The 25457-nt window shown below is 40.2% G+C and overlaps 2 protein-coding genes across 5 annotated transcripts in view; one reads left to right on the top strand and one right to left on the bottom strand.

Moving 5' to 3' along the window:
- The window catches only part of ITGA4 (integrin subunit alpha 4), a 61520-nt gene extending 59394 nt beyond the window's left edge, over positions 1–2126 (top strand). For 2 of the 3 annotated variants that reach the window (XM_079977014.1, XM_079977015.1), the window contains one exon: positions 159–2126. In XM_079977014.1, coding sequence (XP_079833140.1) covers positions 159–266 — 108 coding nt within the window. In that variant the 3' untranslated portion in view covers positions 267–2126. The remainder of the gene's footprint in view (positions 1–158) is intronic. The other variant, XR_013839152.1, reaches the window with a different exon arrangement.
- Positions 1615–25457, bottom strand: part of CERKL (CERK like autophagy regulator) — a 39645-nt gene continuing 15802 nt past the window's right edge. The window contains exons 3-14 of one of the 2 annotated variants that reach the window (XR_013839636.1): positions 22781–22912; positions 17254–17317; positions 14733–14875; positions 10881–10955; positions 9071–9248; positions 8447–8506; positions 7946–7971; positions 7761–7869; positions 6043–6139; positions 4541–4713; positions 2747–3038; positions 1615–1708 (exon numbers count right to left, since the gene is read on the bottom strand). Coding sequence is in view for 1 of the 2 variants with exons in the window: in XM_079979319.1 (XP_079835445.1) it covers positions 2957–3038; positions 4541–4713; positions 6043–6139; positions 7761–7869; positions 7946–7971; positions 8447–8506; positions 9071–9248; positions 10881–10955; positions 14733–14875; positions 17254–17317; positions 22781–22912 (1139 nt within the window). In the remaining variant the exon portion in view is untranslated. Of the gene's footprint in view, positions 1709–1730; positions 3039–4540; positions 4714–6042; positions 6140–7760; positions 7870–7945; positions 7972–8446; positions 8507–9070; positions 9249–10880; positions 10956–14732; positions 14876–17253; positions 17318–22780; positions 22913–25457 lie in introns of those variants that run through there. The other variant, XM_079979319.1, reaches the window with a different exon arrangement.

Below are 25457 nucleotides of genomic sequence, written 5' to 3'. Positions count from 1 at the left end.
CTTACACAGACAATTGCAGTGATCAGGGCTGCTTTAATTCAGTGGAAGAGGGCTCTCTCCACACAGATAAGCGGAGATACTACTGTATAATAGAATTGTAAATTTTATTTTTTAGTTGCCAACGTCTTCTTCATAGGTTCTGAAATTGTGTCTTCTAGGTTGGTTTCTTTACAAGAAAATATAAACTTCTTCCTCAAGAACAGAATGGAAGGGAAAGCTGGAGCTTTATAAACAGCAAACAAGAGGACACCAGTGACAATGATTAAAAGTTTTTCTACATAGTACATGGATATATATTTTTTTAATCGAAGGCACCGTTTGCAAGAATTGACATGTCATAAATCATTGCCATAGATATATCCAAGTGAAAAGAAAGATTTCACCTTTCTCAGCTTCCTACAATACAAATCGCAGGATGTCTGAAGAAAAATGGCAAATATAAGCGAGACCACCAAAGATGAAGCAAAACCAGCGAAAACACTATGAAAGAGCTACTACTTGCTAAAACGAATTTTGGCCATTTGAATCATACTTGAATTAAGAGTGCATAGCTCCACTGCCCAGGGATTCAGCTGAATATATAAAAAGGAACAACATTATGAACAGGCTTGGGATGCAGCAACCAACAGTACCTTTTTATATGATTAAAAACACAAACCCTTTTTTTCTATCTACATCAGAGCTTAAGTTATCTAATGTACATCTGCATGAAAGAGACCCTACTAAATTAATGAATTTGGTCATCTGTACAATCAGTGTATGGACTTTGTCTTTCCCGTATTATCGTGGACTTTTAGGGCTACAAACAAATAGGGCATTTTTCCAGGGCAAACCTGGACCCAAGACGCAACATGAGCACAGCTGTTTCACCCTCCTCTACACCCCAACACGTGCATGTAAAATTGATATTTGTGCCACAACACAGCATCTACTTTCTGAAGGTGACAGTGGTTTAGGAGTACAGTGGTACCTCGGGTTACTTAATTCGTTCCGGAGGTCCATTCTTAACCTGAAACTGTTCTTAACCTGAAGCACCACTTTAGCTAATGGGGCCTCCTGCTGCTGCCGCGACACCGGAGCACAATTTCTGTTCTCATCCTGAAGCAAAGTTCTTAACCTGAGGTACTATTTCTGGGTTAGCGGAGTCTGTAACCTGAAGCGTATGTAACCCGAGGTACCACTGTAAATCCAAGCCCTGGGCCCTTTCCCTGGTGATGGTGGATGAGATTCAGCACAGGATTTTGAGATGGCCCTGTCCCCAAACTCCCTCATTTCAGGGTTTCTGCTGGCTACCCCTAACAGGAGAGGTTTCCATCTCTCCAGCATTTCAGAAGCTTGGATAGGTCTGCCCCTTATGAAACTCAAGACTGCAGGATCCTTAGCGAATAGGAGTTTCCATTCACAAGATAGCTGCCCCAACACCTATGCGGAGCTCACCTTCTGTGAACTGAAGCTGCGTGTGTTCATGGAACAAAACAATCAGAACCTGGAATCTATGATATATTTTTTTTTAATGTGCAGTCTTTAAATTCCAGTTTACCAGGTTGTTTTTTTTTTTTTTTTTGTAGATATATCCAATCAGAGCATCCAAATTAAAATTATATTGAAGTAATTCTTCTCCCACTGACTTCTTTGATCAGGGAAATGTAGCAGTCATATTCCTTCCATTCTATTTATTTTGTTTAAGAGCAGGTTTATATAAGGAAGTCTGAAATTATATTTAGAGCAGATTTTGTTGTTCAATATATTTTAATTATCATCTTTTAAAATAGGGTTCGAGACAGAGGTGAAACACTGCACTTTAACCCCCAAATCATTGTGCTGTCACAAAGTATACCTCAAAGTTTAAAACAGCATTAAACACTCTGAAACATAGCACAAAAGCGACCTGGATCTACATTTTTTACCAATTCAATGACGCACAAATATTTAGAAAGTTGTCATAATTTAACTTACAAACAAGGATAAAAGTGTCGTTATGAAAATAACAATAAAAGTTTGCATACAAATAAGATCTGATACAATGTCAGTTCAAAATGCTCTGCCAGTTAAAAATAACTAAATTCACATATCAATTGTAACTGCTCAGAGTCCAACTTCAATAAATTCACTTTTTTGTATTTGAAGTATTTGTCAAATTATTCCAGAATACTTAGGAGGAGTAGGAATTACACTAAAATACTTACTTGGCAAAATTAGTTTTGTTGTCTCGCCCCCACCTTGAAGATTACCAGTGCAATCATATTCAATAAGAAGAAAATCCTACTGTATTCAGGTGGATTTACTCTCAGGTAAGCATGCACAGGAATGCAGCCAAAAGGTACAAGTACAGTTATGCTATAACATGTTTACTCAACTGTAATTGGCTCTCACAGGGCCACAATCCAAAATAAAGCATTTTTCATTAGGGAGGGACTGAAGATGGCAAAAAGTTTAAGAGTCTTCTTAAATGTTTAATGGAACGCACTTTTTCCAGCAGTACTGAAATGTGCAGAATGGTTTGCAGAACTGAAACAATGGAAGTCATAAAAAGTAATGGGGAAAGCTAGACTCACTGAGTAATGCATGGGAGTTTGGGTGAAGAATGCTACCCTGCCTAAAGTGTGCTTAGGTGGAGAGGCTTAAATGTTCTGCCTCCTGCCGCTTTGAAAGAAGCAAAAAAAACAGCCATAGAACCCAATTTCCAGGGCCTCTCTCTTCTGCTGAAGGGCACACACAAACCCACATCCTCCCACACCTTCCTTACCTGTGTAGCGTATCCCTGCAGCCCCTCTCCTCAGTCTCTGAAAAATGTCAATCAAGTATATAAAAACCATTCAGTTTTCCTGCAGAAATAAGTATGCGTTGGGGATTTGCCTCATTGAAGCTTGGGTTTCAATCTGCATCAGTCATATCCTATACAACTGAGTTGTTCGATTTAGCAGCAAAATCCATAATTTCTCTTCCTAGATTGTTTCTATAGACAGCTGCATGATCCTTTTGGATTATCCACTGCATCAACACTCTTGCCATAGAGATTAATTAATCGGGGATGTACCCTGGTAATAGGAAGAAAACAGGAAATCCATTACTTCTCTGCAGTATTGCTATGGCATTTTATCTGAGCACAGATTTACACACAGGATAAACTAGAGAAAATTTAAAAATCCTCTTCCTATTACAATCTAAACATTTCTCATAAAGTTACTTTCCTAGATTATATGGGTCCGCCTTAGTGCCTGGGATATCTGTGTATGGAATTAATATGAATGGGTCATTCATGCAGCAAGCAAGCTTGGTAAAACTGAATTGACTCTGAACTATATAGCATCACTACTAAATACAGCACAAGTGAAATTTCAAGGACAGAGATTTTGAAGTCTGTCCCTCATGAGAAATAAACCAATGCTATCAGCTAGAACTGGACTACTGGTTTCAATGACCTGCTGAAGGTTTTGCTATGCAATCACAACAGGCACAAGAACAGAATGCAGAAAGGAAGTAAAATCCAACTGCAATTTTGTGACATTTTCTGGCCTACAGGGCTATGCGATTTGCTTAGATATGGCCTAAAGCATTTATTAAAGAGAACAATGTATCATAAAATGATGTTGAAATGTGTCACTCAGCACTAAACTCTAGGCACACATTTCCAATGTGCATAATAAGGGATTGGTATAATGTTAAGTCTGCACTGCCCAATTTTGGCACACTGGATAAGGGCCTAACATCCACAGAACGCAGTCTGTACCCTGCAAAAATTCACATGTGGTCTATCAACAATGGCAACATACAGGTGCGAGCTGGTGTGATTCGACTTCTATTTATTGTACAAGCTCTCCCCATCCCAGGTATGGGTCTAGTTAAAGAAGGCAGAGGAAAGGGCACTGAGCAGGGCTCAGCCAGCAGCATCAGGTTGGAGTCAGAAGCAAAGACCCCAGCCAAGGATCCCAATATTACCAGTGGCCCAGGAAGAAGGCAAAAGTACTTTGCTTAATGGAATACAGTGGTACCTTGGTTTAAGAGCAGTCCTGTTTATGAATGATTCAGTTTAAGAACTCCCCAAAACCGGAAGTAGTGTCCCGGTTTGTGAACTTTACCTCAGTCTAAGAATGGAATCTGAATGGAATCTGAACCGGCGACAGGAGGCCTCATTAGGGAAAGCACACCTCGGTTTAAGAATGGTTTTGGTTTAGGAACGGATTTCCGGAATGGATTAAGTTCGTAAACTGAGGTACCACTGTAGTGGCTAAAGAAAGACTCATGCAGAAGCACAGTGTGGAATTCCAGTATTGCATTCTGTGTGTGCACCTGCAGAGCTACAATAGCATCAGGGCTGTACAGAAAATGCAGCAAAAACGCAGGGATTAAGCAAAACACTCAACATGGTTTTTGATAAACTTGCCAATTCTCTAGTTCAGAGTCTTGAACTATAGTATTCCAAACTTTAAAAAGTAGAGGAACAGCAGGCATTGATTAATGGACCACTTAGTGCTTACAACAATCAATCATCAATCAATCTATCAATCTATCAATCGCATATCACTACACTTCACCCTACCGGACGCAAACTTCCGATGGCCATTCCATTAACTCTCCATCTATATTCCATGGGTAGTTCTTTTCTTCAGGATCTATGGAATTCAAGTTGTCTCTAGTGATGCGTTCCTTTCTAGTTCTTGATTGGACTTTTACCTCTTCAACAATGAAAGCTTCAACAAATGGAAAATTGAACTAACACACAAAAACAGAAGATACAATTTTGTAAATATAACAGGACATTCCCCCTCCCCTTATAGGATTGGTGTTACCTTGTGCTTTCATTTCATTAAAGAAAAATGATGGAGTAATATTCTCAAATGACTCCATAGAGTTTAGCTGCATCTCCTTAAACATGTAGTTTTAAAAGCAAAAGAACCAAGAAAGCCTGTGTTCCCCCTGCTCTCATGTTTCCTGCTACTGATAACTCCTAAAGAGGACTTGTCTTATCCACTTCAATAAGATGAAGTAAAGCTCCTTCTTTTCCTTTGGATTTATGGCAGCAATGCATCACACATTGCAGTTCACTTTATCAGCCAGAAGTTGTGCCCAAAGACAATGAACCTTAGTGTGGCCTTAACCTGGAGACTCAACACACTGGTCATTAATTTAGAATAATACTTCATTCCCTGTATCTTGAATCCCCTGCTTTCCAAATCTTGGGGTTGGGCAGGGCGAAACCTGTGGTCTTTTGGATGGCGTTGGGCTACAACTCTCATAATCTCAAACCATTTGCCATGCTGGCTGAGGCTGCTGAGAGCCCAAAAAAACCATATGGCTTCCCAATCCAATTTAATGTGATGCTCTTCATTGCTGAGTACTACAGAATGAATCTGGATAAGCACCTTCCCCAAGACTCCAGATATACTGAACTGGATGAGTGCTGTGTGTGTGTGTGTGTGTGTGTAGATATGCACACATGTATGCACTCTCAAACATGTACATTGAAGCTTTGTGGATAAATTGTGGTGTTTGATACTGGGTTGCCTGCTGCTTGTGTATGTTGTCCACCTGTGCTCTGCATATTGGTGAAACTAAAAAAAAAAAAAATCCCACCCACAAAACGTAGGGTCTCCACTTGCCCTTAATCTCAGTGAAGTCTCTGTTTAAATACAATAGTGTTTCTGGTTTACCACCCCCACCCCCCTTTTAAAATCAGTTTAGCAGCTTTACACTCTAGTAACTCCTGTATATAAGAACCATATATAACTAAACCACAACAGATGGGTGGAAATAGGCTAATCGGTATTAGTCTGATTGGTGATTTTCAAAAATCAGATAAAAGTGGGCTAATCTACTCTGACAGGAGGTTAAGTCTCCTTACCAAGGCACTACTATCTCCTGGAGCATTTACTTCCCATCTTAAAGTTTTGTCTGCTTCATCATGTTATGTTTTAGATACTCTTTTGGGGGGAGGGGGGAATGTATTGTGCACATTTCCATCTTCTGTGTCCTCTGTTGGGCACAGTGATTAAAGAAATCAAATCAAAATGAGTTGCAGTGACAATAAGAGTAAACCTTTACCTGGTTTTTCACACTAGCATATCTTTTCAGGTGCTTAATAAACTCCGGACGAGAAGTGTTCCGCACAACAATAAGCGCCATGCTTCCATCATTCAATCTAAAAATGGCATAGTTCAGTAAAGTATTGAACTAACACAATTATCTTTGATCTAAATTGTTGACTTATTCAAAATCATCTATTTTTATTATCAGCGAGGTTACAGGTTATACTTATTTTCAGAATTAAATAAAAACTAACAATTTTTGTAAATAATGGAACTACTTCATTGGCTCCATTATTTCTACCATGCCAATATTTTAAAATTAAAATGCTCCTCTACAGTGCTAACCGTCTTTCCTTCTCTCCCATTTGGGGCAGCCTTTAGTAATTGACCTGTTGTGATTCGCTTTGATAACAAAACACCCTTCTGGTAAAATCAGAGGTGGGAACAGGAAAATGCTGGCACACTCCTCGGTTCTGTAAACATAATGTTAACCAATAGTTTCTGTTCTAAACTTGGGGGTCTCCTGTATCCGTACAATTTTGTATGTTAGAATACCATTCTAACTATATTTCTACATGACCCTTTTTACTTTGTTACTAAATCCAATGCCTGCCACAAATTCAGCCTAGGCAAAACAGACACTCTACCCAAAATGAAAGGTAGGAGGCACTACAAGAAAGGAAAAGGAAACACATGCTGGATCAATTCCTCAACTGTATGTACAGTGGGAGTGCAATCATATGCAAGTCAGTCCCACTGATGGCATAAGATTCTGATGTTGTAACATGTAGTGGCAGCTACTAGCAAGTCAAACGCTTAAGAGCTTCAACTTACTTGACCTGAAGGAAATGCAGTAATTTTGTGGATTGTGGCAAGGATCCTATACTGGCCACATTGGGGAACACTAAAGAGACTGTTGAGGACCCAAAGAGTTATTTCTCACAACCACAGTTTGATATCTACCCTGAGATTGTGAGCTCCGGTAGAAAATCTTAAAATTGTTTGTCTTCTTCACCATAGTTCCAGTTACAGATAGGTAGCCGTGCTGGTCTGCCATAGTCAAAACAAAATAAAAAAACTCCTTCCAGTAGCACCTTAAAGACCAACTAAGTTAGTTCTTGGTATGAGCTTTCGTGTGCATGCACACTTCTTCATGCACACGAAAGCTCATACCAAGAACTAACTTAGTTGGTCTTTAAGGTGCTACTGGAAGGAATTTTTTTATTTTGTTCTTCACCATAGAAATCTTAAGAGTTTTGCAAATACTGCAGTCAAACTATGTCAAAGTATCTCCGATAATAAGATCTGACTGATTTACTGTCAAGATGACGTTATTGTAGTAACAAATACTGGAAACTGCAAAGAAAGAAAAGTATTGAAACAATCAATCAGTCAGATCTAAAGAACTAGATTTCCTATCAAGAAGCCCCAGGGAGATTATTACTTGATGACTACCACTTAAGTCAGACTTGTAAACTAATTTAATCACTGTAATTATCCAATGATTATTTCTAGGTGGGTGACCTCGGCTGCCTGCTCCAAAAACTGATTACAATTCCTGAGATTAGGGAGTCAATGGTAGTCCAACTCAACTATCTTCACCCCCCCCCCCCATGAACCTCAGAGGGTCTAGACTGTTCATGACACAAGCACGCATTCTTGGGAAAGCCAAGGCTTTAGAATAAGTTGTCAGAATTTAGAGACATTACTCTAATTCTGTAAATCCTTACTGACCTGGTATTAGGTGCCAAGCCTCTTGGTGCCATTGAGCAGAGGCAAGGGATTGCCATAATGCTCACGTTCAGGAAGTGACCCTGGATTCTGCGCCAGTGATCCCTGCTGTCTAAATATAACACCACACCGTATTACTTCAAGTAAAACCTAATTCTCCTGCTAAGTGATTAAACTTGGAAACTTACCAGATTTAAGTCTCTTTTGCTGCTTTCTAAAAATAAACGCATCAGATAAAATAATTAACGGGCACGGAATGACGTGGAACAAAAAATAAAAACAAGCACAACATGTTTGTGATTTAATTGAAGATTGAACACTCAGCTAGGAAATGCAAATTATTGTTTGAAAGAAAAGTGGGATTTCATTTTGATCTTAAGCACATTATGTCTAAAACAACAGGAATTCTGATTAAAGCTTTCGGGGCGGAGTGTGCTGGTGACAGCTCTGAACTACTTATAATAAAATCGGAAACAATAATATCTAAGTGCATGGTTAATCATTTTCTTTAAGAAAACATGATCCGCAATACAATGGTCCCAATCCAACTAATGCTTGTCACATTTAAATTGCATTGAAATCAAACAGTGCTTACATTCATTACAACTTAGCTGAAGTTGGGTTGCAACTGTTATAGGATAAAGTTTGGAATATACAGACTTGTGGTTGTTTGTCTGAGTCTTACTTACGTATTCTCCCCCCGAGCATCTTGCTCCAAAGGTAGAAATGATAATTCACAATATTCTGGTCTAAGGACAGAACAAGATTAGTTATTATATCTTATCTTAGGTTTATTAGGTGTGCACACAACAAGGTTTAAACAATTACCATTTTTTCTTCACGTTACTATTCTGTAAGGTTTACAATGCAGTCCTATACATATCTATGTCACAGTAAATCCCACTGGTTTTGGAGAACTGAATTTGGAGAGGTTTACTGACACGGAGCTGGGTATGATTGCAACCCAACAGTAGTTATTAGTCTAGATCAGGAGTACCTAATTTGTGTCCCTCCAGATATTGTGGGATGACAATTTCAGCCATCCCTGACCATCAGCCATGCTGGCTGGGGCTGATGGAAAATGACCCAACCACAGCTGGAAGGCCACTCGTCAGCCACCAATGGTCATTATTATCTGTTTAATATCTACTAATGCTACCCAACTACAATCATTAAACTTTTGCAAACTGGTAATAATATGAAATCATGTGTTTTGGTCCAAATGGTACAACTCTTTTTTTTTTTTTTTTTTTAAACTAAACTAAACTAAAAACTAACACAAACATAATTTTAAAAAACCAAATTCATCGTACTTCAGACTTGCCAGTGTCTTGAGCACAGCAAAATCTTTTCGCTGACTTGATGGCATCCAACGATGCTTTTCAGCCAAAGCCAGAGCCCTTGATCCAAACCCAAACATTGATGAAAACCCAAAGCGAAGAAGCTTGGTTGGACTACTGAAAGTGCACACGTCCACTGACTGTACATGCCCTGAAATGGTACCATACACATATTATTTCATTTTTCCTCAACTTTCATCACAGGGCTCAAGGTGGCCCACAACCAAATGAGAGTCCTCGGTATTTATCAATTTTAAAAGGCAATTAAAATATCTGCAAAGTCAGGACCCCTATATACTTTTCTGTCAATATTAAATTCCTAGATGAATGAAAATGTTCTGTTTTCTAACTCCAGAAAGTCACACCAATTAATCCAATAAAGGTGGAAAATCTGTAACCTTCAGCTATGAAGTAGACAGATTACTTAGAATTCAGGTAAAATAGCACAAACACAAAGCAAACATGTGAACATAACATAATAAACAAAGAGCACATTGATTTAAATGTGCCTTTATTACACTGAGTTGTCTTTCCCCTTGCAAATAAACATAGCTTATTTTGAGCAAAACCTGTACTGATTGCAGGCATTTCTACCCTATCTTTCAAACATATTTCTAGGGCAGATCTTAGTAATACTAATTACTTCCATACCCACTGTTTCCCAATAAAGTGACAGTCTTATGTATAAGCCAGTAAGAAATTTCTTTTCCTAGTTAAATGTTTACCCACCAATTATTCCTGGAACAGACTTTGGCACAAGGCATACAGAATGTGAGCATGAATCTGGAATACTCTGTGATTTCAGACTCAAAATTCAGAGAGAGAGAATCAGAGAATTGTAGAGTTGGAAGGGACCATGCAAGTCATCTAGTCCAAACCCTACAATGCAGGATTTTTTAGCCAAACCCAAGACCCTGAGACTGCCTCCAATGCCCTCCTAGCAAGATTAGCAACTGCTACACCCTTTCACAAGAGGATGTGAAACAACAGAACAGTTGTAAGAAATGGGGGCAGGCAGAACACACAAAATAAGAGCATTCCTTAGAGTCCTTTGAGCCATTGTCGCAGTGGGACAATGAGTCAGTGTCACTTAAGTGGGAGACCAAGCTGTGAAAGAAATAGTATGCAGTTCTCAATAAGCCAAAGGAAGAATGCGAGTGCAAAGTGGACCATTTGTCACAAACCATCCTTCCAAACAATGGCAAGAAATGTTCAAAGTAATCCTCTCTTCGAAAGGCAGGTGCCGTGCTTAGCAGTAATTATAATGCCTAGAAGTGGTCCTCTCTTTAACTGTAATGCATACTGAAAACAAAGCTATTGTTCGATTTTATTGCAGAAATTAACAAGTAATGGCATTGTGCATTCATGTTGAGAAAACAGTGCCAAGCATCTTACTAGGAAGTGCCACATCGTTATTTGAAACTAATATTACTAAATGCAAAAAGGTTCTGAAGTCACCTGAATGCAAATGTTCCTCTTCCTCAACCCACATTCACAAATACAAGAGGACGAAAGAGGTAGAGCTAGTCACATGCTACCAGAAGATATTGTAAACTGCCCTGTGATCTTTGGATAAAGGGTGGTATAGAAATTTAATAAAATAAAAATAAAATCTTCCTGCCCAGCAGATTGGAAATTAATTCCTTCCACCCTCCTCATGCAAATGCAGTCTTTTCACCTTTGTATATTAGAAGTGCGAGTGCTCCTCCTAATGGAAATTAGCATGGTGTTTTTTTAAAAAATCAATTCTTTTCCTAAAATGTTTCAGATACAGGATACTTACCCATTATTATGTGCAGTGTTGCAGTTACTGTGTGTTGTATGCCATTCACAGTATAAGCCAAAATATTTGTAGAACCTGTAAATATTCAACAATGTGTCCAAGAATGAAAGCAAAGTGAATAAGATCATTCTAACAAAAGAGAATATTTCAAAATGAATCCTCTAAGCCAGTGGGGAGCTGAATTCCTTTAGTAAAAGCATTTGCCCAAGTTGATTGATTTCTATAATGTAGAGTTATGGCAGTGTCTCACAACCAGATGTTAAAAAAGCATACAATTTGAAGCATACAGTGCTACCTCCGGTTATGAACTTAATTCGTTCCGGATGTCCGTTCTTAAGCTGAAACCGTTCTTAACATGAGGCACGCTTTCACTGATGAGGACTCCTGCTGCTGCCGCACTGCTGGCGCACGACTTCCGCTCAGATCCTGGGGCAAAGTTCGCAACTAGGAGCATCTACTTCCAGGTTAGCAGAGCTCCTTATCCGAAGCATTCATAAGGAGGACGGTACGTATCCCAAGGTTCCACTGTGCCTCCTTATGGAAGACAATTCTTGCCCATTTATCTTTCCCCTTGCACCCCAGCACTACCTCTGATGCTGTTCCAGAGGATCCCCCAACTCTCCAGAGGAGCTTTCCAGGGGGCACAGGAGACTACAGGGCAAAGGAGGAAACAGCAAAAAATTGCCTCTTCCTGCCATTCCTTCAGATGTGACCTACGAACAGAACTTCATTCACAAGAAGCCTGGCTCCAGCCCATGTTGCCTCAGTGGCCAATGTTCAGTTCAACTTTTCCTTTCTGGGGTTCTTGCCTTGGAATTTTGAAAGCCAGCCATGATCTGACCTGTTTCCGTTTACTACTCTGGCTTTAATCTAGGACAAGAGTGAGTTCCGACAGCTAACCTGTCTGTTACACAGATCCTAAACATGCACCTGGAAGAGCTCCAGTTGGTTTTTTTTGACATAAGAAGTTATGCTATGTCAAGGTCAAAGTACATAAAACCTTTGGATCTCAGCAATCCTTGTGTGAAAGATTCAAAGTCTAATTAAATATTTTGCACTATGCAGCCTCCCTCCATGAAACAAAGGCTCCAGGTAATGTATTCTTTTGATTATTTCTGCAGTCCCATGATATTATTATTGCACTGATGCTCAACATGTATTTGGTCCTAGCAATAATACTAGCATACAAACAAATAACAGTAACTAAAGGCTACTTAAAGGTAAAGGTAAAGGTACCCCTGCCCATACGGGCCAGTCTTGACAGACTCTGGGGTTGTGCGCCCATCTCACTTAAGAGGCCAGGGGCCAGCGCTGTCCGGAGACACTTCCGGGTCACGTGGCCAGCGTGACATCGCTGCTCTGGCGAGCCAGAGCCGCACACGGAAACGCTGTTTACCTTCCCGCTGGTAAGCGGTCCCTATTTATCTACTTGCACCCGGAGGTGCTTTCGAACTGCTAGGTTGGCAGGCGCTGGGACCGAGCAGCGGGAGCGCACCCCGCCGCAGGGATTCGAACCGCCGACCTTTCGATCGGCAAGTCCTAGGCGCTGAGGCTTTAACCCACAGCGCCACCTGCGTCCCATAAAGGCTACTTATTCCATGGAAATAAAGGATTGGATCTAGGCTAAATTATAATACAATCCTAACATACATGTATACTCATAAGTCACAGTGAGCTCAGCAGGACTTACTCCCAAGGTGACTATGTATAGGGCTGCAGTCCTAGTTGCACTAAGGTCCATTAAAATCAATCTAAAAATTTAATCACAGCTATGTTAAGTTCCACAGATTTCAATGGGAACTAATAACAACTAACGTATCCTGGATCCAAGCCAATGGATTTCTCATTTCCCAAGTGACAGCACTGTGCAGAGGTAATTAAAAGACTGCTTATTAATGGCAATGTTGCGGCTTCTTAAGTTGTGGTGTTTCCCAACATATTACAAAAGACACATTTTTTAAATGGACAACACTACCAATAAAATGAAACTTCTATTCCAGTGCTTCTGTTCCTGCTAACCAAACCTTCTCCTAAAAGGTGCTAAAGTGTGGGAGAAAGGGAAAAAGTACCAGTTCACATAAAGCCTGACTGATGAAGGTACCAGACAGAAATTGTGGGGGGAAATGTCTTTGGAAGTGCAAGCACTCCTGCAGAACAATTAACTTAATTAACCAGACAACATGAATATTCATAAGTCTGTTAATGTCTCCACCACATCCAAACAGATAAATGTGATGTAATGACTTCCTAGTCAAGCATATCTAAGAATCTCACGAAAGCTGCACCAACGCCGTGGTTCTTTGCCCAAAGTATCATGGAAATTGAAAATCTCGTTAACAATATATTATTCTCCACAAATTAATTGGAAGCAGGAAATAACGGAAATCTCAGGGCTATGAGATTTATAGTCAATATATATAAAATTCCTCTGTTTCATAACAATTTCATAACAATTAATCTGCTTTCCCCCAGTCCTTCCAGTTTTCTCCAAATCCCTCTGTACAGTTCCTGAGCTGTAGTTCCCATAGCAACAAACACTATTCCTAAATAGCCAGCAGCACCACCACAGGCTTCCGCCATCCGACTGGTTTTATTTTGACCACAGTATAGTAGCTTGTTATGTTGGTCTAACGAAACCTTTCTTCCGTTTTTTCTCTCAAGGAAAACTACAATTTAGCACAATGCTGAATGACTGTTAACATTCTAGAACTGGGTGTTAGTTTTCTACTCAGAACTGATTTTAATAACCAGCTAAGTTAAAACTCGGGCTTTGTAATTCTGCACAAAACTAACATTCTTATAGCATGAAGCATGTCACTCAAGACTGACTGTAGCATATCCATGATAAAATAATTAACACTTGAGTTGGATACCAATTTAAATTAGTCACATCAGCTTGCAGTATCTCTCTCACTTGTAATACCCAAGTTATATTTAATATAGAGAATAGGGCCAGGCAATATATCAATATATCATCCAAAACAGGTTTGAAATCCATGTTGCGATATTGGTTTCATAATTTTTGGTTTGTGTGTGTTTGTGTGATGCAAAAATCACAGTGTGGGAAAAACGGGGAAGCCAGCCATTGCCTCTACATTAGGCATCCCCAAACTCAGCCCTCCAGATGTTTTGGGACTACAACTCCCATAATCCCTAGCTAACAGGACCAGAGGTCAGGGATGATGGGAATTTTAGTCCCAAAACATCTGGAGGGCTGAGTTTGGGGGTGCCTGCTCTACATTGTTCCATCTTTATTTCAGACATGGTGATATATCAGTATATCACAATGTTTAGCTAGTGATATATCACAATGTTGAAAAACAGGTATTGCCCAGGTGATATCTCTCACTGATTTCCCCTGGGAATCTCTTGTGCTTCCTGAAAGTCTGCTCTGGAATGAAACGGCATGAAACATCTTGTACCTACTGGTAAACCAGAGAGGACTTTTCCACTCAGGGCTTCCACCCCCTTTACATGCATATTCCTCCATGGTAACCCAGCATGGTACATGAAGTCTGCCATGATTCGACCACTACTCAGAAAGATAAATGGAGATCAGCAACTTGCCCATGCTCCCATAAACGGTTGTCCACTTAAGAATCAAAGTTGGGTTTACATAGGCCATACTTAGGTCTGTGAGGGAAAGGTGAGCATCTCCAGAGTGCCATATAAAGAATATGGACTGTGCCAGGAGAAAAAATAAATAACTGGGGATTTAGAAATAAATCAAACAATAAGCAGAGAACAATATAACAGAACCCAAGACAGTATAAAATCTGAAAGTGATTCTGTCACAATACCATAAAAACTACGTGTACCATTTTTTGTATTCATTGCTTTATATACTCTCACCTGCTGGTATTATTCCAAGAGGAACTTGTGCTCTAACTGGTGCAATTATGTCATCAACATCCCTCCTGGCATCCATCTGGGCTCTAAGCAGAAGACCATGAGCAACTTCATGGGCAGTCCCATCTCCACCAACGGAAACCACCCTGCAGCAAAACAGTGGCAGGTCTCTCTTCATTACAATTTAGTTCAAAAACCATTTAGTTTTAGGCTAAAGATAGTGCGAGGCATTACATATGATCAAGATGAAACAGATTATAATCTTTCTAGGACAGCTTATTGAACTAATATGCTCCAGAACAATTTTCTACATAGCTTTGACTTCTTTTGAGCTTTGCAAATATGATAAGTGTGCTGTTCTCATCCCCTTCCCCCTGTTAATATGTTGTTGGCATCCGTCTGTCTCGGGAGATAATGGAAGTGTGCACTTTTGAGGGTAAAGTCAAACCGTTTGAGAGTTACAGTGCCTGCTGCCGATATGGGAGAGACTTGTTTCGTTGCAGGTGGGGCTGATGAAGGCATCCGGATTTGCTGCTACTGGTGCACCATGGCGTTTCTGCTCTCTGCACTTCTCCCAGCTGCCATGCAGTCAACAGGCAATATCCCACATTAGTCAAATTACACAATGCTATTTATGCAAATGAAGTCCGCTGATTTCAACAGGTCTATTGATTTTGATAACCAGCTAAGTTAAAACTCAGGTTTTGTAATTCTGCATAAAACTAACATTCTTATAGCATGAAGCATGTCACCCAAGACTGACTGTAGCATATCCATGATAAAATAATTAACACTTGAGTTGGATACCAATTTAAATTAGTCTCATCAGCTTGCAGTATCTCTCTCACTTGTAATACCCAAGTTATATTTCATATAGAGAATAGGGCCGGGCAATATATCAATATATCATCCAAAACTGGTTTGAAATCCATGTTGCGATATTGGTTTCATAATTTTTGGTTTGTGCGTGTGATGCAAAAATCACAGTGGGGGGAAACAGCAAAGCCAGCCAATGTCTCTGTTGGATATCACCCAATTTGTACTAGTGTGTGTTTGTACCATTTATTTAACCATTAAAGCAACTTTCATCACATTCCCTTAAACTATTTATTTAACTAATTTCTATGGCAGTGTTCAAAATATAGTAACTTCCCCACTGGAGCTTACGGCATAGGAAAAACCATACAAAATAGGAAACACTAATATACCAATAATAGAAGCAGTAAAAATGTCTCTGCTGATGCTGATCTAGTTGCATCATCCAGCCTTCCCAATAAAATTAAGAGCCCCTACCTCTTACACATGCAAACAAAATGCAACACAAAGCAAGAGTTATTAACGAAGACACTTCGCTATCTTACCCAAATTTCTGCCATCTGTATCTATTCAAGGCAATACTTCAGAAATTGTAAGCTCACTAGGGGACGTTATGAGCAGTCTCACAGCCTAGCTTACCTTCACTGTGTTCATGGCAGAAACAAGATTCAAACCAGGGACTGCCAGATTAGAAGCTTGGTCTCGTAGCGGCTGTACCACACAAACGGTCAAATCCCATACCTTTTGCTTGTGAATTTTATTCCGCTTCTGCAATTAGCCATATTTGTGTTGCCTTTAACAGCTATGTTAGAGAGTAGCCAGCTTGCTTATAGTGGCTACAGTATGGAACTAAGGCTTCAGAGGCAAGGGCCAAATCCTGACTTACCCATGAAGCTCATTAGGTGCCTCTGAGCCAGTCACTGTCATTGGAGTTGGGGGAATGAAGTGGGGAGTGGGAAAGCCATTTACACTGCCCTGAACTCCTAAAAGGAAGGGCAAGATATAGCTAGACAGCTAGAATTAGAACAACTAAATGCACAGCTATCTTTAATGTTGGCTTGCTGATCCCAAAATTTTGAGCAAGCTTATATACTTTCTATACTCCCAACTCTTCTGCATAGCATCCAGAAGTATAAAAATTCGTGCAAGCTGGTACGGCCTATCTGTAAAAAGCCTCAAGTAGTAATTTATTGAACACCGCTAACTGTTTCAATTAACTGGCTATTTGAAAGAGAAATTTATTTTGTTGTTTTGTTCAAGTCTGAGGGTTTAAGAACCTTTATTAAGATTCTAAATTAATTAAAATATTCTAAGAAATAAATAAGAACAATAATGTGCTTAAACCAATAAAACAAACAATAACTCAGAATTGCTTGAATTACCTATTATGATACCCTACACCTGCTTCATCTGGGGAAATCTGAAATTAGCCAGCTCACTAGAAAAGCCTGTGGATGCTATAATACAGAGAGCTTCTGTGAACCCAGACTGATTGATTTGGTAGGGAGTCAAATGGTGGCGGGGTAATTCTGGGTGTGCAAAGGAATGCCTGCATTGAATAACGGGTTTGTAGCAAAACTCTGAGACATGATGCATGGGATAGAACCCCAAGATTAAAAATAAGCTATGTGCCTATGCCACTGATTGCCCTTTCCTTGAATTAGCAGCATCCTTGCAGTAGAAGAAAGCAGTTAAAAGTTAAACTTACCCATGAAATGACGTCAGGTCACATTCCTTAAGTAATTTAAGAGCATGTCCTTCATATTCTGTAACTATGAAATAAACAGACAAATATGCATAAACAGACAATTTCAGCAACATTCAACTTCTCAGTGTAAATTGACAAATCTGTTTTGGAAGTCATAATTCACAATTCAGAGAGCTATGCCCAGGAGATCTTTGGGGTTTTTCACTTAGATTAGGAGATCCTTATGCCAAGTACTAAGTTCTCCTGGATATCAAAAGCACATTTGCCACTCAGCATGCCAGAAACACAAATATATTCTAGAGCCCCAGTGCGTAGACAGAACTAATCATGGATTGTGATCATGGGCACTATTTCTCCCTTATATTTTGAACAAGAAAAAGTCAGTTACTTGTTTGCAAATTCGTAAACTAGGATTACGTGGATACTCAGTTATATACAGTACATTATCTGCTCTTTCCATAGCAATACAATGGTTATGTTGCGATTTATAATTGTAGATCTTTGAAATGCAAGCGTCTGCACAAGAATAAACTGGCATCTTTTACTAGATGCAATCATATCACACCACACAGAACTGAATTATCTGAAAACGAAATGGTATTTGCATCAGTAAATGCACATTCCTAACTTGGACAAGTTAACCATGGAAATAGCAAAGACCGGAGACCAGTAATGAAAGAATATAACACAGGAGGGTGGTGGTACAAGTATACACCAGAGTCTGTAGCCTCTGGAGAAAAGGAATCTGTCACTCTACATCGCTGTCTCTGTTTGTTGATATCCAACGCAGTACAGCAAATCCGGCAAAGTAAGACTAAACTGGCATAATGCAGATGGCATCAAGCATCATAACCACATTTAGCATTTTCTAGGGCATCTTTGCCAGAAGAGACAGCCCAGCTGCATCCGCTCATCAAAGATTTCTGCTGACTGACATGACACCTCCAGATGGATTTTTTGTGTAAGAATGTGCATTATTATATGCAAGATTACATTAATCTTTCATGCTTGTCTGTCTTTGGTGAGAGTACATTCTCACTCTCCAGTGCTTTTAAATATTGTTGCGCTCACTCCGTGGTTATTTAAAAACAACTCATAAACACATCATTATTTGTATTTTGCCTTAGAGTTAGCCTCCTGCCTGCTTCATTAGGATGGGTAGCAAAGTCCTAAAGCAAAAAAAACCAACAATGGTGCAGAACACCATAGCACAGTTTCTCACCTGGGGCTGCAAATGGGAATTCCAGCCACAAAACAGCATAACATGTCGTCTCTACATATGCTAAACCCTTGACCTTTAGTCTTAAAAGATCAAGAGTGCAAAGTGAAGAGCCCAGAAGCAGCTTTGTAGCACTGTCACTAATGTGTAAACAAGTTTCTCACCCCTCAAAGCTGTAGAGATGCGTAGAAAGAAGGGCCCCCTGCTCAAATATATGCCTGCAAAGCTAGAATCATGCCAGAAGCTACAAAGATTTTTTTACAATCCTTGGGAGGCAAGTTTGAAATGCTCTTATAGCTCTACGCATCCCATCTTTAGCATGACTTAGCAAGGCTCAGGAATCATGTACTCAAAACATGCTTAGGTATACATTTCCCCTGCTTCTTTGACACTCTCACTGGCCAACATGAAGGGCAAATATGAACCAATAAGCTCAAATGCAAATAGTCAGAAGCCAAGAGGAGAGTGAGAGTGAGATTATGTCTGAATCTAGTTTTGCTCTCGCCTTGTTTAGGGTTATGTGTAGGCAGAAGTAAGATATCAGAAGCATTGGCTTTCTTTTTTCCAGCTAACTGTAGTTTTTCCATTATGGCTGAATCAAAATGGTGGATGGATTTAACTATGGTTTATCCAAACAAGCCAAGCCCATGCACAATGGCCAGCTTGGACATGCAATAGCTAAAAACTAAGCAAAGCCTGACCCAGTTTAAACATAATGACAAACCACCATTCACTGAAAACAGGGGCATGTGCTTTGATTTTCTCCTGCTTGCTACACCCAAGGAGGAGAGGAGTGGAGGAAACAAGTTGAGGGCTCTTCTTATAGCATTAAACCATAGTTTAGTGTTTCATTCAATTTTATTTTTTTTGAAAGTTGGTTTGAGTAGCAGCAAGAAAAAGCATCTAATAAATGTGATGATGATGATTATGATGATGATTATGATGATGCACGGCAAAATATAGCAGCATTGTGTGGAACAGAAGTATTAATTTTCCAAAAATCATTCTTATTTATTGAACTTATATTCTGCCCTTGCTCCCGAAGGAGCCTGGGACAGCAAACAGATCCACAATTTTAAAACAAAAATGCCTCAGCAAAATCAAAATAAGTAAATATAGCCAAATGCTTAAATTATGCAGGTTGCAGAATTTAGCTTATAGTATGGAGTTTTCATTTTAACGAAGGACCCTCACAAGCCTTACTTTCATCTTAGATTTGTGAAGAAAGGTTTTGCTCACATAAAGACTGAAGGGGTTTTACCACAAAAAAGATTCTGGCAGTCTACTAATTAAAGTCTTCCTGCTCTACTGAAATATATCTCAACTTTACAGACTGTTCCTCTGATTGGCTGAGCAACATAAACTCTATGAAGGATGAATTAATTTAAAGGTAACACTTTTTTAAAAAATAAAAAAATCAGTAAGCATGTTTTTTCTTGATCTACGGTTCTGCATAAATTCCTAGTGAACATTTTTATGATTTTACTATTAAAAATAAATTTCATATATTCATGTGCAATCTGTGTCAGTTGATACACAGCAGAACTTCTTGGTTTGATAAAATTATATCTGACAAAACCAAAGTACATGTCATTTGCCAAATTAACCTGTAGGAGGAGTGTTAACCACTAACCATAGCAATATGCTATGAATAGACTTTACGATAAGAAAGTTTGGGATTTAATAATAAAAGGACACAATTCTTCAGCAAGAATAGTATGAATGCACAAAAACTCTTCCAGATTTCCTCTGCATGTCATTGTCATGGCAAACATTTATCTCCAGAGTACATGTTTCATACACATACACCAGGCATGTACCAGCAAGCAGTTTTTCAGCTCTGAAATCACTGTTCGCCTGTCTGGAAAGGTAGGAGGACCGAGCCAAAAACACTAATGGGCTTGTCAGAACTGAATAATCTATTCAGCATCTAAGCAAGTGGAAGAGCTAGTCCTAGAGATCTCTGGACGGAGCAGTCATGGGGTACCTCTGACCTGTAGGCCTAGTTAGGTCCACCAGGTCTCTGAATTTCACCAGCAAGGCAGCTTCAGGCAAACTGCATCCACCTACCAATTACTTGATATCATAGGTCAACAGCAGCACAGTGCTAAGATGAGAGATAGGCTCACTACCTGCTCTTAGACAGTAAATGGCAGCCTAGGGATCCTCTCTAAAAGGTAGGCAGAGTGAACTTTCCAGCCATTCCTATCTCAGTGCTGGAGCAGAGAGGAAAGGATATGTTCTGTGTGTGATTGCCTGACTACTAGGAGCCAGCATGACGGGTCAGAGCTGCTTACCTGACCTCCTGGCAGGTAAGTCACTGCTACATACCAGAAGGGGGAAGGGCAATCCATTGGTGAGGTTGGCATGTTGCAAACACACCAATGAAGCCGATTCAGTGGTCCTGCAAGTATATTTGCACCATCTTCCTTGCTTTACCTCTCCCAGGTCTGGTGGAACTGCCTCTGCCACAACACACAGTCTACTACTGTTTGTGCCTGCAAACCCATCTGGGGTGTGTATGAGTGTGACTGCATATGTTGATTTTTATGAGAGAGGAACAGAAAGAAAGTGCTTTGCACCTGATAGAAAGGTGCTTGTGACAATGCGTAGGTGGGGAAATATAAGTGTATAATATAATATTTGATACTACATTGGGGGGCAGTCATATTTGGAATGCAACTCTGTATAAGGTTGGACAAGTTCCAACTCCCCACCCGGGATTGAGTAATTGAACTGCTTCCATTCTATCACTGTGAAATCCTATGCATGGCTACCCAGAAGCATGTTTCAATGAGTTCAGTGGGGCTAACTCCCAGTTTGATTGTGTACAGGTTTGTTGTCTTACTCCCTAGAAAGTCTTGTCTTTTGCAGGGTTAGTGAATAACATACAGTGGTACCTCGGGTTACATACGCTTGAGGTTACATACGCTTCAGGTTACAGACTCCGCTAACCCAGAAATAGTACCTCGGGTTAAGAACTATGCTTCAGGATGAGAACAGAAATTGTGCTCCGGCGGCACGGCAGCAGCGGGAAGCCCCATTAGCTAAAGTGGTACTTCAGGTTAAGAACAGTTTCAGGTTAAGAACAGACCTCCGGAACGAATTAAGTACTTAACCAGAGGTACCACTGTATTATACTAATTTTTTCATTAATTTCCTATAACTTCAGTAACTAATACAGTGGTGCCTCGCAAGATGAAATTAATTCGTTCCACAAGTTTTTTCTTCTTGCGAGTTTTTCGTCTTGCGAAGCACGGTTTCCCATAGGAATGCATTGAAAATCAATCAATGCGTTCCTATGGAAACCGCCTTCAGACCAGGTCCGGGGACAGTCTGTCCCCCGACCTCTTCTGAAGGCTGGGGGGGGGGGAGGGACAAGGGCTTTTCTTCCCACCGCCAGCCTTCAGAAGGCTGTTCTGAAGGCTGGCGGTGGGAAGAAAAGCCCTTCTCCCCACCTCCCGCCCCGCAAGCTCCATGGACAGGAGGGCTTTGCTGCCGACCGCCAGCATTTTAAAAGCCCCCGGGACAGCGGAGGTCTTCTGAAGGCAGGCGGTGGGCGAAAGTCTTTGCTCCCCCCCGCCTGCCTTCAAAAGCCATCCGGGATAGCGGAGAAACGCGCTGCGCTTCTCCGCCATCCTGGGAAGGCAGGCGGGGGGGGGGGAGCAAAGACTTTCGCCCACCGCCGGCCTTCAGAAGAGGTCCAGGACCAGCATTTTAAAAGCGGTCCGCGATGGCCAGCATTTTAAAAGCGGTCCGGGATAGCGGGAAAGCGCAGCGCGGGCTTCCCTGCTATCCCGGACCGCTTTTAAAATGCTGGCGGTGGGGAGCAAAGCCTTTCGGCCCCCGCCGGCCTTCCTGGACCTCTTCTGAAGGCCAGAGGGGGGCGAAAGGCTTTGCTCCCCACCGCCAGCATTTAAAAGAGGTCCCCGGAGATTTCCCTATGGGCTTTCTTCTTGCGAAGCAAGCCCATAGGGAAATTCGTCTTGCGGAACGACTCAAAAACGGAAAACTCTTTTGTCTTGCGAGTTTTTCGTTTTGCGAGGCGTTCGTCTTGCGAGGCACCACTGTAAACAGGATGGAGAAAGGTATTTAACAAACCAAGAGCATATGAAAATATTTAACTAAAAGATAAACCAATGACTGCACATCAACACAAAATAATTTTCGCTAACAGGGAATTTATTTCTTTAAAATCATGTGTGCTAAGTGATGTCATTAAAATAGAAACATTAAATGCAGACTGACCCATTTGCGGAGATGCTACCTCCAAAAATGGATCGAATCATGTTCCACAAAGCATCTTACCTGTAACGTCAGCCTTGATGTCAGCAAGCTTAAAGAGAGGTGCAACTTGTTCGTGATAAATGCGAGCAGCCTCTTTTCTATGACTATTTGGATTGACAAACACCTTTAATGACTTTGGCCTATTTGGAAAACCTTTTAAAAAAACACACAAGGAAAAAAACCACATCAGGGTTTTTAAGGCTAATTCAAACCACTTTGAACACACAGCATTGCAAAAGAATAAAAGCATGGATTGCAAACATTAACACCTGCAGATGAATATGCATCCTGAAAAGGTACAGCAAATTCTGGTTTGTGTCTGTGGCCATCTTTTTTTCTTTATTTTTTTTGCACGAAGCTGCTCATTACTTATATATGCCATCTACGTAATCCTGAAACAACTGGAGCAACTGACCTGTTTGTGCATCTCTACAGCTAAGAATAACTAGTACAAATGAGTCAGTCACCCTCATCAAGAGCATTATGTGACAGCTATCACGAAAGAGGTTTTAGGTCATGGTTGAAACCTGAAAGAAGGAGGGAGATCAAGTGAGAAGAGAATATTCTCCTGAGAATTGAAAAAAAGGAAGTGCCTGTCAGCAAGGATTTGATAATAGTACCCCTTCACATTTGCTGCGGAGATTCGATACTACAATTTTAAGGATTTACAGATTATGTTTCATGCCACACAGAAGGTGCACAGGTGCAAAAGAAATCTGCCCTTGATTAAAAGGATCAATAAAATAGAGGTATGAGAGTAAGGGAGGGGGATGAAAGCCAAAATACACATTTTGAAACAACGTGTCTTGTTGATAATCTGTGCTTTTATCACTACAGCATTTAAAAATAAATTATCTTGTTAACTTTCACCTACCATACAACATTATTTATCATCGATCCTAATCGTGTACACATCAGGTGATAATTCAAAGAATCATTTGTTTAGCAGTTATTTGCCCCTCTCTGATATCCCCATAATTTTCAGTGAAAAAAACACACACCAAAAATAAAACAACAGCTACAATTTTTTTGATTTTTTTTTTTTACAACATTGGCATTATCAGCACCATGCTCTAACCAACTGCGCTATCCAGGACTCTTAACTAAGGACCATGGTTTATCACACCAAAAATAACCTTTGTTTTTGTGCACTGTATTGTTTCATTGGGACTTGAGGCTTGCAGGGGAAATGGACACACTCAGGCATGAACTTCCTGGACAGGCAAAATAATGTCAAGTCTCCAAGCAGAGGTCAGGGGTGTCAGGACCAAGGACAGATCGCTCTAGGGCTAGCTAGTTGGAGCTCTCCCTCCTACTGCAACTATAGAGGGATGCTGTAGGCTAACAAGGCCTGTGATACGATGACTCTATCTACCTGAAGGGGGACTTTGCTTTTCTAAAGGCCTTTCCCTAATTTTGTATCCATTAGCTACTTTGGGGTGTGCTGCTGGGGTTTTGTCTTCAGGTCCACATCCTCCGGCAAAGAAAGCAAGAGAGAAGCTACTGAAGATTATTCCCTGGAGGCAGCAGCATGTGCCTCATCTTCCTTTGAATCTTCCTCAAAGTACTGGAGGCCCCTGGGGTCAGGGGCCCTGACACGCCCTCCTCTGTCCCATTCACACTGTGGATCCAGATTTAATGAACATATTAGAGTTTGCTAAACCAGAGTTAACCATAACATCTAAGTGGAGAAACCATGGCTTTACAAACCACATATTTTCTTAAACTTTTCATGCATAGTGTACACAAGAGGGTGGTAAAAGGACATGCATGGGTACATGCATGGCTTGTTCTCAGTCCAATAACCAATGGTTTATGAGTTGGAAGTTGTTATATATGAAACCAGCAAAATGATTTGCAGAAACATCAATACAACCCTAAAATGATTTCCCAAAGGGTTTGGAGAATTTGCTTCGATATCTCGATTCACCAGGGACTTTGTTTTCTCCTTCCCAAAATATATTATTCAGCAGTCTTACAGCAAACAACTTTATAATCTAATAATGTTAAATAGTTTCAGGTCTCATTACTGGCATATAAGTGCTGTAGCCTTTAGCATCATTAGAGCCTATGCTCTATTGAATTGCTCATTGTAGCTTCCTTTGCTAAAGTGAACTAGGACTTTAAAACAAAATAGCCAACTGTTCCTCTGGTAGTAACAAATGTGCTAATATGCACTAGTTTAAACTTGATCTATCAGTGAATCAATGAACCATGAAAGGTAGGGGTTAATCAGGGAGTTCTGAAAACAAAAGCTCATAGGGCAGCAGAGACGCTATCCTCAGACACACATCTGTGCTGTTTTCACTGTTTAGTTTTATGGCAGCAGGCTTATGTTTACAAAAGTTAAGGGCTTGAAATGATGTCACTGTCACATACGTTATTAATATTTTATACAACAAGCAATAAGAAAACTGCTACATAAAGACAGAAGTAATGATGTGAATAAACATTTTTCATGCTAACTAGAGATATACCACTGTTGATGCTACACTGTTAATGTATAACATTAATGGGATAATTAAACCTTCACGCATGAAGCTTTCGATGTTCACATTAAAAACTTGGTGTGAGAGGCATGCTGTAAAAGGAGCTTCTGTAACAAATTTCTTCTATAAAATAGGCACTCTTAATTTTTATACTGAAAGCATAGCTCTATATTGCTCACTGCTAAAGTCAAGCAAAAATTTAGACTAAA

This window comes from Podarcis cretensis (genome assembly GCF_951804945.1).
Source record: "Podarcis cretensis genome assembly, chromosome: 1".
Lineage (NCBI taxonomy): Eukaryota > Metazoa > Chordata > Lepidosauria > Squamata > Lacertidae > Podarcis > Podarcis cretensis.
The sequence above is the reverse complement of the archived record's forward strand: the minus strand, read 5'-3'. Positions and strand labels throughout refer to the sequence as shown.